Below are 15149 nucleotides of genomic sequence, written 5' to 3' on the forward strand. Positions count from 1 at the left end.
AAATGCTAGTATCCTCAAAGGCTCAAGATTTCAATCGTTGGCCCTCACTGGCAGCAGGACCAGACTGATCTCTTCATATTTGGTGCAAAGGCAAACAAGCTTATGCTGAACAGAGTTGTGTTCTAACTCAAATGTCCACAGGAAATTGCAGAACTCTCCCCTCCCAAATCAATGCTTTCTTCAGACTCAGTATATTCCAGTTGTGCACATCTCTTAGATCAAAGACCCCATTTTCAAGTGCTGCATAAACACATAACAAGAGGAATAATGCCCTGCTCATACCAGTTCTAAACTGGTTTCAACAAATCGGCAGTGCAGACTCAATTCAGCCGCACTGCCTTCAAGCCCCCGTTTCAACACCTCTGCACATATGGGAGAGCTGTGTGTAGGAAATCAGGAAGAGGTTTTTGCTCTTACCAGTAGAACCTGTTTGGTGCAACTCCCTCGTGAAGAAGCAGCCATCTTCTGCCAAACTCCACTGAACTGAATAACTGAGGACAAAAACAAACAGTCATGAATCACAGTAAAACACAGATATAATAAAGAAATTAATCTGAAGAAGCCTGTATCACTTCTGAGATGGTGACTTGGACTTTTGCTTCCTCCAGTCTCAAAGGGACACACCTGGGGCAGCTGAAAAGTGACTGCGGTGCCTGTTATTGGCAGAGGCAATGCAGAGCTGTGTGACAAGGGACACAACTGGTATTACCTGAGGGATAACTGTACTGTTTCACTCAACAACCTGCCATGGCTGAAAACTCATCATCTAACTCTTCATGGCACTCCCAGGTAATAAAATTGTGCAGTGTGGGTAGGCTGCGTTTTACCTTCTTAAACTTGTGGTGGACACCAAATGTACAGCATAACGCAGCAGTCTGATATCAGCCTAGTCTGACAACAGATACACAGTTGCCTTCCTTGATATTATGTTAGAAGGTTATTCTCTTCCCACTTACCAGTAGCCATCTCTAGAGACCTTGTTCAATTTGGCACCAGAAAAGTGCTCAAACATGTCCAGACTTCTCTTGCAGGACTGAATGATTTAAAATAGCACAAGTTACTTGTACCATGGAAACCTGCAATTCTCCCTTTCCTCCTGTCCTTCTCCTCCAAACAACGTGACACCTTCTCCTAGTCTGGTTGCACAAACGATATCCAAATATGTCAATCATTTCAGAAAATCTTTCCATGATAAATACCAAACCAGACTGAGAAAGGTCAGCCAAAAAGCATTTTACAGGTATTATAAATACTTTGACATGTCTTTGTGGAACGATATACAAATGTTACTGTTATAGAGCACTTAGAAACAGCTGCTCACCATAAATGCTGCCATCAGATAATTCTCGGAAGGTTCACTTGGTTCTGTCTTTCTTTATTAAACTTTAGATTTCTAATATGGGAGCACAGAGAGGCAGTCAGACCTATAATTTTTTTTCCAGATTCATCATATTTCCCTTCCTTTCCTTGCTTAATGGACTTGGTCAGTCCCCTTTTCTGACAAGTAGGACTTTGGACCCCTGTTTTGAACTGTGATTTGCTTTTTCATGACACCACTTTAGGGTTCTTGCATAAAACGCAAACAATCTGAATCTTTATCTGCAAACCTTGACAAATTTCTTTTTTTAATGTTTAGTGGCAGTGGATTGGCAGGGAAGAGAAAGATGAATGCCTGTGAGAATGAATGAGAAGGAAAGAAGCTGATTCTAAAGCTTTGGGTTGATCAGAAAAATGATTTGAATGTATTTTAAGAAATATGAGATGTAAGAAGCCTTGAGATCTACTTCTTATTCTATATCCCTCAGCTTCTCTTCTATAAAACCTTGGAAGGAAATGGAGAAACTAATTACAATAGCTTTTTGGTAAACAGTAGGCTTGCATATGTTGAAATCTACTTTAAAATATGACAGCTAAAAATTCACCTCTTTTTCTCATCGCCCTTTCTCTTGAACAGTGTCAAAGAAGAGAGAGGGAGATAGAAGATGGCAAGGGTAAGAAAACAGTTTAGCTTTGTGGATAGAAATGCATCCACTTTTAAAACTTCAGTGGTGAGCTGTATTTTTCCTTAAGTAGAAGATCCTAGATATATTTTTATTTGAAATTTTAGGAAAACCTAACTATAACTAAGGAAAACTTTCATTTCTGAAAATTAAAGAAAATATTTTGGAAGATTTAATAATGACTTTTGTAAAGTGCTTTGAGGTCACCTAATCAAGAACTCTACCATTACAGGAGGTATTTTCCCCCCTTCACATTCAAAAGCCGTTTCTAGACCTGCTTTTTCAATTGCAGCAAAAATAAAAACATAATAACAACAACAAGCTACTGTCAATCTATCTCTCTGATGTCAATGTTTTCCCTTTCATGGCAAAGTAGTTTCTTCCATGCCAAGTAATATGTCTTTGACATACAGTAATTTAAGTTTTAATAAAGTTCAGATCAGCCTTTAATTAAGAACAGGGAGCAATCCAAACAACTCGGCAAATACCTCTGTGTTTCCAGACCAGCAATATATAGGATGTAAGCTTTCCAGGGACACTGATGTTCAGATGGCTGAAATCATCACAGTAAATCTTTTCTTTCCCCTTTTGTATCTCTCACCCTACTCCCTCTCTAGTTTCCCTGAGCACAACTTTCAGCAGGTTATCCCCTCTCTGAACTTGCTAGTGATAGTAACAGTACCCAGAATTAATTAATTACAGCCTGCAAGAACATTCTCTGTGCTTTTGTAGCATCCTCCTCCATGCCTGCAGTCTCACTGCAGCACCAGGTGGTTGAATGGCCCCAGTGCCACAGCTTCCCTCTGGCTCTTCCAGCACAGCTCTTCAGAGGGGCTGTTCACCTGGTGCATCCGACAACTCCCCCAGCAGAACAGAAGATGTGATGCTGCAAAGCACCCAGGGAGCCCTGCTTTCTCTTAGTGAGTGCCCTGCATAAGACACGTGATTCAGGCAAAAAGTGGAAAAATGCAAGACTTTATAAGTTTGTTTCAAAGGGAGGGAATGGATATAGCAATTCTATTGTCAGGACTGGCCCCTCAAATTAGAAGCCAGTGCCCAGTGAGCTGGAGACAGCATGTGAGAAAAGGCAACAGCTCTCAAAGGGAAATATCAGCTCCCTGGGAACACATGCCCAAAGCTCTCATTGTCTTTGATGAGACACTTTAATAATCAGGCTTTAGAAGGTTTTTCCTCCTTTGCCATTATATCAGCACCAATCTCAGCCTTTACTCACTCACAGCAGCACAAGCAGCAGTAAGGTATCTTTAGCAAAGGGGGAAATCCCCACCTTATGTGTCACCCCCCACAAAAAGTAAAAAAAAAAAAAAAATCCTTTGCAGTGAGGATTGTTCAGATATTTTATTCTAAGTATAATTAATTTTAGATTGAGTTTGTTTAGTTGGATCAGAAAAAAAGAAATATTTGGAGCCTACCTTTTTGTCAAGTATTAGTTATGATACAGCTGGGATTGTTTTTCCCCATTTAGCAGTTATAGTGCTTGTATGGATATTTTTTAAACGCAGCATCGTATTTTGTTGTTGTTATAAAAGCTCCCTCTCTCCTGGGGCTTCTTGTGACAGACTTGTGCATGCAGTCCCTTCAGAGATGACATTTTATTTTCTTCAGTAAGCACCACCGTCTGATGACAATTTTCATTATTGGGCTGAAATTAGATAATGTTCTTTGCTACACTTTTTTTTTTTTTTACCACAAATAGAAAAGAAACCTATTACAATTTCAATGTATGTTTTCATCTGAGGGACAAGTACTGATCTGACATTTCTGTTCACTGAGACAAAACTGTTACAAAGTACAATCTTGTATTGATCTCTCAGATTTGACCCTTGTTCATCAGGGAATAATTCTCTTCTTGCTTCCTCTTGTATATTTATTTTTCTGTGTAATATCCGAGTACTTAACAATCATTAACAGTCTGGTTTTGCTTTGTTTTGCTTTTTTAAATCCTAATATTCTGTGAAGTAGAAAACTACCACCTACCTCTTTTAGATGGGAAAACAGAAATGCAAGGAAAAAGGAAAGGCGGTCCCAAGGTTACAAATACCTTCTGAGGCTGAGCAGGGATTTAAATAAACCCTCTGAACTGCAAGGCAATTCCCCAGCTACAGAAAGAACTTTCTCACAACATGAAACTATATCTTCCGGAGTAGGGAAAGCTGACATCTGAAAACTGAACTTCTTTCCTTATCTCCACCAAACCCTATTTGTATGTTACTCACTGTCTCTGTTTCCCAACCTGTACGAGAAGAATAAGAGCTGCTCATGTATTTCACAGTGATAGTGTAAGCTCCATCTTAAAATGGTGTGGGGTATCTGGGTAACAGCAGGGTACAGTTGCCACGTAATCTTCTCTTTCCATTGTAATTGCCTGATCTTTCCAGCACTACTTTTAGACTTGAGAAATTATTTTGCATTTTGGGCTACATTCATTGATAACATTTTCCATCTGAGACAGTCAAAACATTCTTTAATATACAGCTATTTTTAAAAACAAAAAATACTGTTCGTAAATTAAGGATAACTTTCCTATAATCCATTGTCAATGCAGAACAAAAAATATTTTAGATATGTTTGGAGTTAAAAAGAAGGCATTTGATGAAGAGGAAGAAGCTGCATGTATTAATTCTTAGTGAAAGTAAAATATTTATCAGAAATCAGTCAAACCTGATTGGTTTATTTACTTTAGTTTGACATTTTGCACCATAGAAAATAACCAAATTCCAGAGAATATGGGGAGAAAAAAAATGATGTTTTTCAAAAATCTTCCATGAAGAATAACTGGAATTTTATTTGACTCAACTGATCTAGATTGTAACAGCACTTCCAGGAAAGGAAAATGCGTACTAGGGAAGAAGAAAAAGAACTCTATGTTTTTCTTTACTTCAGCTCTGGAAAATCTCTCCAAAGCAGAAAGCTCTCAAGATCTTAGCTTCATAAAAGCCTCTATTTTTTGCATGGTTCTGGATATATTCTGCCATGCACCTTTCTTTGCCCTTCTGCCCTGTATTGCATAGAATGAACGCTTGTATTGTTTCATAATCTACCCATCTGCTAGTTCACAGCTGTAAAAGAGCTCTGGCTCCTTCCATCATTTGACTAGATCTATTTTAATCTTCCCTGGTTTGCCCATGTATTGTACCTCCTACATATCTTGCCTTCATTCTGATTTCTAAGATCTTTAGAGTAGAGTACCATGTGTTTACACAACATAAAGATTGCTGGGCCTTCAGTAGCTACTATAAATACAATATAAATACAAGGAAAATATAAGGAGCAGATAAGAGTAAGGCCGAGTTTTCCCCATAATACATATTTCAGTAAAAGGTTCCACTATTCAGAATGGTGGAAATTAGATTATTTTCCCATATTATTTCTAATTCTTTAGGTTTCCATCCACAAAGCAGGACAGAAATCCAGGAGTTTTGTACTTTGCTCTGGAACAAGGTGGCTACTGTTGGAAACATTGGATAAGACAAAACAATGGTTCTGCATAAGATTTCCACATTACACTGGCTTCAAAAAGAGCTTTCAATAAAACAGGACTCAGAAAATATTTAGATACCACTGATTCCATTCTTCTCATTGTTCATCGATGTCTTATGTTTTATAAGTCCCTGAACTGAAATTCTATCACATTTGAACACCAGCATTAATATCAATGAAGTTGGTATTAACGTCTATGTTATATATATTAAAACCATATAAACATTTTATATATAGCTTATACAACTAGACTATCAGAAAAGGATGCAGGAGGTAATCAACTCCTTCAATAGCTCTTCTAATGGACATGTCTTAGTGAGCAATATCTTTAATAAACAAGTACTTACTGTAAAGAACACAATTTTCTCACCATTTTACAGATAAAGGTTGCGTATCTCCACTGAAAAGCTATAGAGAAACTTTAATGTGTAATATACAGACTCATCCTTAAAACACCTCTCCTAAAGGGATTGTGGGGGAGTCACAAGTGCTATAAAACATCAGACCTTCACTCACTTTTATGGAGCTAAAAAACCCAACACTAACTCAGCATTCATCTCTCTCTTTAATTTACCATCAGTCTTATTTGGATTATTTTGGTTTTTTTTTTATTAGCTTATATGCATTTTAAAAACTCCAAAACAAGTTGCCAAAATATGAGCTTTGAGGGCCTAGTGTTCTCTAGGCATCAGACAAATTTGATTCATTCTGATGTAATCACTGATGGTATGAGATTATGACCTACAGGACACTGCTTGTCTGTCTGGGTTTGACTGAATTACGAAGTTGAGATCTTCTGACATAATCTTTAGGACAAACAAAATGAGCTGTTAACGGTGTCGTAAAGTACTGCATGTGGACATGCACAAAACTGTATTGTGCTCCACTTGTTTCCCTTACAAACACTGGATTTTCCCTGAGATTTTCCCAGCCAAAAATCTGGCTCTTATGAGGTGGTTGAATTGTTTAGTTGGCTGTTGAATCTGACAGGTAAGAAAGCGTGGCATCGGGCAGGTGCTGCTAGTAAATGCAAACTTGTCTTAAAAAGGGAAGTCCCCATTCCTCCCCAGTTCCAACAATCTCTGTGCTCCCCAGAGCCAGTGGGTAACTCTGCTACTGCATATTCATCAAACTCACCATACCAAAAGCTTACACCCTCAGTAATCTATATATCATCCACGGAGACAGACAAACATTTCCTCATTTAACATCTGACTCTGAACACAAGGTTACACGTACCAGCTACCGATAACCTGAATGACCCACCAATTCAGATACAGTGCCATCTGAAGGGCCATTATGCTGGCCTACCATCACCCCTTCTGTTCTCAAGAGATTCATTTTGCCAGCCAAAACTTTCTGTCACATGTGCAGTCCCTTGTAGCTTCAGCTTCATTTTAACACCTATACAAATTGCTGTAGATACGACTGACCAAGAGTGCCCGTGGTGTTTCATCATTCAGTGTTTAAACTAACTGGATATTCTGATTAAATATTTGGTTCTGACGCTTCACACACTGATCTTGAATCATGTGGTCGTTCCATGTGCTTCTTATGCTGACGAGGATATTCAATATTATGCACTGATTTCATCTCATGCAAAAAACATTATGCACATGGAAATTCAGAATCTGGTTAAAGAAAAGGTGATTTAAATTGCGTGCTGGAAGTGACATGACATTATTTTTCCCCATTATTTTTCTTTTACTTAAGAAATTTCCCCTAAACAAGTTATAATAGAATACAGCATGGAGTCTAAGTTTATTTGTTGATTGGATTTACCATGTTTGGTATTCTTATATTCACAAAGAAAAAAGCTCTCTTTCTCTCACCTCTAGTTTGCATGAAAGCACCATTCATTCTTCCTGGACACAGATCTGACCAAAGCAATTCAACCTACACTACAGTATTAACCTTAAAAAAAACTATATGCAACTGGAACACTAGCTCAGAACAACTTCAGAAGCATTGGGTTTGATTCAAATTCACCTCTAATTCCCTGACAAGGTTCCTACTGGTCAGTCCTCCTGATAGTTTCCTCACATATGCTGACTTCTTGCCTCTTACACTTCCTGGTGCTTCTGTGAGGTGATTAAAAGTAACCCTGTTCGAGGTGTTTCTCTCTTACCCCTTCAAAAAGAATTTATTCACACACAAAAATCCCCAAAATGCTACTGCACCTAAACCATAGATTTTGTACTGATGAACCATAAAGATTTTTATAGATCACTTTTTCCTCATTTTCAGTGTATTTTTTTAAATTTATGTCAATTTCACCAAAGAATACAACATTCCAAAAGCACAGTTTAGCTTGAACTATAAACATAACAGAGTCAAACTGGATAAAGACAATTCTTTCTAAAAATGAAACAATGTAATTTGAAATAAATGCAGGCAAGTTCTTCTTCTTATCCCCGTTAATTTATCCTGAATAACTATATTGTTGATAAATTGTACTTTACTACCACAGTAGACGTATTTGAAGAAATTTTAGTCTTTTTTTTGTTCATTATTCTCGTTGTTCATAGGTGCATTATTCAAATGTTATTCAACTGTGAAAGACTATTTAGAACTAATCTAAAACCTTCAGGACAGCAAAGAGCAATACAACATCACATGGATTGCTTCAATTTGGTGATATACTACTACAATTTAAGTGTCTCTTGCATTTCTTTTGCTTTCTATGCAGTCTGCAGAAAAGGATGGGGTTAGTGCATCAGGTATGGGCTTAAGACTGAACACGTTTATATAGGTATATACAGTAGTCCTTTATGATCTTTCAGACCCTTATGCACTTGGATCTACCTGCTGAATGAAAAATTGTCACAGTGGGAAATACTTTTCCACAGTGGTGTTATCTTGAACAGTGAAAAAGAATGAACAGAGACTTGGATGCACACATGTTCCCAACATGCATCCAGGGCAGCTTACATGGGTATCAAACAAATGACATTAAACTTAAAGAAATTACTGTACAGGACTTTTCTTCTTCAGAGCAGCCAAAGGCTGGGAGGTACGCTGCTATCCCCTAAATCACACCATTCTTCATTTAGAAGACCCATTGACTAGACTTTTCTCTTCCAACACTGAATTTAATAGAACAGTATGTTTTGTATTAACAAAGCATCTGAAATCATGCATGGTACTTCCTTCCTAGAATAAAGCATAAGACTTATGATCCAGGATATAAAAAGGCTACAAGGCTGATACTCATTTAATTTCCTGGTCGCTGATCCACTGTTAAGATGCCTAAATATCCTTGAAGAAACAAAGTTCATAGGATGCTGCACAGGCTTTGAACGTTTTAAGTTGCAGCAATGCATTAATCACGCCACACAGAAGCCATCAATACGGATACCTAAGAATCGGTGTTTATTGAATGCTGATGGAAACACATCAGAGAGATAGAGCTTTTGTATACCTGCTTCACAGCCCATTCAAATACCAGTGAGGTCTCTGTGGCTGCTTTTGCTGATGGGCCACATGCTGCTGTCATGCAGACTTGTTGTAGCACATCCATTTCTTTTGTGCATGTTCCTCAGATCAAAGCATCCTGGAGATGGACCTCAGCTTTCTTCTGACCTATCCCTCAATAACTCCACACACATTCTCAGATATGAGCCACATCAGCCAGTGTTCTGGTTTTGTGGCAGTTTGTAAGCAACTGTATTAGCATGACGTCTCCAGTTCATTCAACTCATATGCTAGAAAAGTGGCAGGAAACACATTTTTACCAGCAGATATTTAAAGGAATCTGCCTGGAATATACATTTTAAAGCCAGAAAGAACCACTAGTATCATCAGTCTGTTCTCCTCCTAACAGATGCTACAGAATCTTTACCACTAACTTAAGCAGTAGAGAGAATTATTCAGGCCAACAACTGGTGGCTGAACTAGATCGTATCATTTGGAAAGACATCCAATCTCAACTGCAAGGGATGATGGATTTACCACTCCATTTAGTATGTCGTCCTCAAGGTTAATTCCCTTCTCTGATAAAAAATGCTATCTCTGTAACAGGTAACAGGGTATCCTCCACTTGCTCTCTGCTGCATTGTGGAATTTACTAGGTAGGTTCATAACTGTTTAGATAAAGGCATTAAATAAATGCATTTTTTTAAAAAAAAAAACATATTGTATTAGAATGAGAACAGAACAGAAAAGGCTTATTACAGCAGAATTTAAGGTAAAGTGTCAGAATTCTCATGCACACATGCATAGCTTTAAATTTAAAAATAAATTATTATTGCTTATCATTTGCATTATATGAAAACCTATGGCTCCAAGTGAATGCAGTGCTGATGAGTACTTTGTATAAGAAGAAAATGGAGACATGTTGGAGAATACAGCCAAAACAAATCACAGAGAAGGGTGACGTGAGTCATCTGCAGAAAAGTGAAGGGATTTGCTCAACACCACAGAGATCAGCGGCAGACCTAGTGCTATGGAGTACATTTCTTTTTCCCTAATCCAGTGAACTGTCTAATCCAATGGAAAGGAAAAAAAGAATTTTTTTCATGGAAATAGGAAAACTGGAGTTATGCAGAGCACAGAAAATCTTGCAGAGAAACGACGAATCTACCCATAGCTATAAGTATGCATCCAAGGATCCTGAAGCAGCAAAAGAACAAATTCTCTAGGCGTACAGAGGGCTGATGTTTGTACAGATGGATAAGCAAGGACATACTGATTTGCCTAAAGATGAGTAAGTCAGTGGTAAAGAGCACAGTGATTCTTGCTCGAGAGTCTTTCCTTCTGTTTCACTGAGCACACTGCTGGCCCAGAAATGTATCTTCCTCTCTGGACTGCCAGGCTGCCACTGGGCTCTGCTAGTTGATTTTTACTTTTTCTTTTTTATTATGTATTAGGGGAGGAAAGAATGTTAGATATTCATCCCACTTTTAATTCCATTATTTTAAATTGTTACCCCATAACATTATGCTGACAGAGGTGCGTAAAAGACTGATGGATACATTAGGAAAGCATATTTTATGACACAGTTTGTACACTGGCTCATGGCCAATGAAAAAAAAAAAGATACATTCTGACACCATTATTCTTCTTGCTGAGACAATGCTGAGGAACTGACTGTATGAGAAGAAAGGAGGAAAACTAATAAAATATCAGCCAGGTGAATAGTTTTGATGTCTCTTTTCATTTTCAGTAAGCTGGTTGCCACCAAATGCTAATCAGTTTGCCTAGAGATAACAAGGCATTTTTGCACAGAGTTGTGTGCAGATGTGGTATCAGGATGCCTGACAGATGTCTATGCTTAAGGTCTTCATGCAAATGGCTGCACAACCATAGCTACAAATGTGGATGTTTCTGTGCATGACTGATTACTTGCTTAGAAACATAACCAGATGGGAAGTCTTAAAAACAAGGGTTAGCATTCACAAGGCCTCTGTGTGGAAGGCCTTCTCCATCCCTGGCACAGGTGCTGGTAATCTGGAAAGGATATCTAAGATCATGCAGAAAGTGATCATTGCAAAGTCTGGGACAACCACCTTTTAAGGTGCAAATTCCTTACTACCTTTCATCTTCAACAATATGCAACAAAGAGAATCAAGTCTGCTGGAAAACTGTCTTAGTTGATTAGTGGTGCCCTAAATATTAACACAAATAGTGTAAATTGCTGCAGGAGTAATGCCTGAGGGAAAGGGGGAGTTATTCACATAGGCTAATATTAGCTTTATGCAAACTAGCTCCCCAGTTTTGTCTGTAGTCTGTCAAAAGAGATAGGCTTTTCCAGAGGATGATTCAAAGTGGCTAATGCTTACCATTCTAGAGAAGCTTTTTTCCTCTCCATTAATTTTAGATGGGATTAGCCTTCCTCAGCTAACATTAGCCCAAGTGAATAGTCCTCTAAATGTTGTCAGCAGTGTGGAGAAAAAAAAACACCCCAAAAAGATGTTGCTTGATGTTAACAGCAATTTTTTTAAAAACTGTTATGCAATTTCTGATAAAATAAATCTGAATTTTATTACCCCTTCTCTGGTCTATGTAGGTTGTGACTGTAACTATTGAAATTGAGAGGGTGTCAATAGAAACAGAATAATTTATGTTGAAAGGAACCTCTGGACGTCCCTGCTCTGAACTTTTTCCTAGAAGTGTCACCCTCAAGGTTAGGTCCTAGTGCAGTGAAATGAAAGGTGTTACAATTAAGAAATGTGTCCACAGCAGCCCATCACATCTTGAAGAGTGAATATTGGCTACATCCATGGCAGATACTCTGCTATCAGACACAGGAGTTAGACCAAATACACGGCTAGATGGGGCTGAAGGTACTTTTAAGAGTTGGCCTGTTCTCTCACACAGACATCCTGTGGCCGTATGCATCCTTACCTCTACTCTAAGCAGTTCCTCTGCTGTCCCTGATATATGAACACCTTTCTTTTCCACTTGAATGCATGAGGAGTGGACCTCCTTTACTGTAGGAAACTGAAGAAGATGACATGGTTTGATGACAGAAGGTATGTTGCCCCACAAGCAACAGAATCCTGATTTGCTAAAGTTCAGCACTTTAGCTATACAGCCAAGTAGCTGTCATTAACTCATTGAACTCCAGCCTGACATACACAGTAAATAAAGGTAGACAGATGGAATCAGATATCTGGGAAAGGCCGAAATGAAAAAAAAAGGAAAAAAAAAAAAAACCAAAATAGGAAATGTAAACCTCTTCATTTACTAGTGCTATGTTGACAGAGTTCCTTTAGTCTGGGGTGCCTTGCTTTTCAAGAGTTCATTTAAAATGAGAGAGGAGAAGCAACAACAACAACTCCATTTTAAAGCAGCTTTTTCAGCCTCTGTTGCTGCCTTTCAATTCTTGAGTGCCTTTGTGCATTTATTCCTGAGCTGGGCAATTACAACCCTGCATTTTGCCAGTCTGACTCGTGTTTCCCAATTTCACCTGTATTTTGTCTCTCCAAATAGCTGTGTTATTCATGGTTGATTACTAACCATTCCTCTGTGTGTCTGACCCGTCTGAATAGAGAAGATATCTCCAGATGAAGTAGAGGCTTTTACATCCCACCCTCTGATTACACAGCAAACCACTTTTGAAGATTACATAGCAATACATAAGCAATACTCCCATAAATACAGCTCCTCATCCTACAAGCAAGCTGATTAAACCCAGGAAAGCTCACACATACAAGACCTTCCACAAGCTTTTGCCTCACAAGCAACGCTTTACTGCGTCTGAAGTTTCCTCCTGATTTGTAACTCCTCTTACACAGAAAATGGAAAGCATGCAGTAGTTCTGCAATTACGTGGGAAGAATCAGCCATGTAACAACTGTACTTTCAGCCAGAACAATGCATGCAATCATGAAGCAATTAGTGCAGGCGGCAGATGGTTTGCTGCTCTTTTTTTCTCAAGATTGGCAGAAAAAAGTCATGACTGAATAAGGGACTGGTCTGTCAGCAGTGGTAATTCAAGTCTGCTGTCCAAGGCAGAAACACATGGGAGAGAGATGTGAACAAAAGCAACCGAGTCACTGAAGCTTAATGAGGTACTGCTCGTCAGCTGAACCCCAGTAATTAACCACATTCACCCCCACACAACACCCAAGAAACTGGGACATGAAATTACTTCAGTTAACACAGATTTTCCTACCATTGAGTAAATCTCTATTCAACCAAACAAAAAAAGATCTGTAGTACTTATCTTAGGGATAGACGCAGTGAGCTGTGAAGAGACTGTAGGATGCTACTATGTGCCCCATTTCCTGTTCGTTACAACTGAGCAACGAGAGGCATGCACTAACTGTTGGCTTTGCCCTCATCAGTCCTGAATTGGATGGACAACTTCTGAGAACAATAACAGTCCAGACTCAATGTGATTCCTGTCTTTCCAGCTCTTGCTCTATTCACCACCTGATTCTCCTGGTCCCACCTGTTGCAATGACAAGATGCAAATGGATGGCAACAATGACATGGCTTGCAAGAAGGTTGTAAATGTGTTTTCTAGTCAATTTTCACCTCCCTCCTGACTGTCAGCAGCAAAATTAGATGACTGTGACCATCCTAACTGGTCAAAATCCAACTTACTCCTTATGTCCCTCATCAACAATACCTTAAAAGCCTCTGCAGTCAGTGTCATCAAAGTCAGTGACACAAAAATGTAAATTCCTCACCATGCAGATACGTTTCACTTCCTTCCTTGGGTGACTCTTAGTGTACACACAGTGCCTGGAATCCAAGGAGTAATGAGTTCTCTTTCCTTAAATACAACCTTAGCACAAGACGACAAAATAGCAAACAGCAGTGTCATTTGTTCCAAACTGCCCCACAGCTCCCATTGCAATTACCTAAGTACCTGCAGGACCTCTTAATTACTCTGAGAAAATTCTGCCTTTGGATATACAAGCATGAAACTAATAGGAGTCATTTACACTTAGCCACAGGCTGAACTTGACCCTTCATTTGAGTTACATTTAATTTACTCCAAGCTGATTAATACTCTTTGCCTGTTGGTTACCCTCTATGGTTCTTGGCCAAAGCTTGTTGAAGTCAGAAAATGTATCCTTTAGACTTTAAACTAGAAACCAGGCCTGTGACTCACACACATACACAGTACTTTTAAAATTCTATTTTAGAGTTAATTGGTACAGATCAACAGTCCATGTGCTACATGATTTTACTCTTGCAACTACAGTATTTAATTAACAACAGTTATCCAATTTGCTAATCAGTGCCATAACACACAGAAATTTTACCGTACAGCTTGCAGCCTCTCACCCAAAACACCCCATACACACAACTCCGACACCAACCCCATAAATTCAGGTTAACGCACAAAGGGGCTCTTTGTTCTCATATTTGGACTGGTTTTGAGGATACTGTAGAAGAAGAGTTGGAGTTTCCTATGGAATAGTGACAATATACTTGCTGGTAGTCTCCTACCGTAAATTAGATGAGCATTAGCTGTATGGACTCTAATTCAGAATTATTTCCTGAGCAGGCTGAATATCACAACAGTTGAAATTCATTTTCTACTACATCCTACTTTTATTTGACAGATTTACAACTTAAAGTTTCATTGATCCTCACGTAATAAATTTCCCATTACTAACACACACTAACTTTCATTCCAATAGGTCCTAAAAGACAGCAGAGACCAGATTCTGTTCAGTTTCGTATCAGTCCAGAGAATTCAACAGCCACAAGGGAAAGGAAATATTTTGACCATGTCTAATTACATACTGAACACCCAGAAATAATTTAATCTGCATCTTCCTCTGAACAGATTATAACCACAGTACACTCTACTGTGCAGTGAATGAAAAATATTGCATGCAATTGACTCTGCAGGAACAATCAGGCAGGCAAGATACGTTTCTCATAGTTGGGAAGGAAGCTACAGTCCTGGAAGGATACTGGGTTTGAGTTTAAAGCACAGGACTAAGCTTCTATTCCAAAAATTCCCATAAGAACATTTTGTGACCCTACCTACTTATTTAGCTTCCTTATGCCTTTATTTTCTCCAGCTTACAGTCATAGTAAAAAAAGCCTAATTTAGGCTAAAGGAAAATTGGTTGTTTAATGTTTGTAAAATGAATTCAAATGCACGGATGGAAAACATAGAATTCAAATGTTGATATTTACATTAACATATAACCTGAACAATTCAGCCAATACTTTATTG

General features: G+C 38.6%; 1 protein-coding gene across 4 annotated transcripts in view; it reads right to left on the minus strand.

Annotated features, from left to right (window-relative positions):
• SORCS1 (sortilin related VPS10 domain containing receptor 1) overlaps positions 1–15149 on the minus strand; it is a 306065-nt gene that overhangs the window by 102585 nt on the left and 188331 nt on the right. For all 4 annotated transcript variants that reach the window (XM_064464114.1, XM_064464113.1, XM_064464112.1 and 1 more), the window contains exon 5: positions 418–491. In XM_064464114.1, the coding sequence (XP_064320184.1) occupies positions 418–491 (74 nt within the window). The remainder of the gene's footprint in view (positions 1–417; positions 492–15149) is intronic.

Source organism: Phalacrocorax carbo, chromosome 12, assembly GCF_963921805.1.
Source record: "Phalacrocorax carbo chromosome 12, bPhaCar2.1, whole genome shotgun sequence".
Classification (NCBI taxonomy): Eukaryota; Metazoa; Chordata; class Aves; order Suliformes; family Phalacrocoracidae; genus Phalacrocorax; species Phalacrocorax carbo.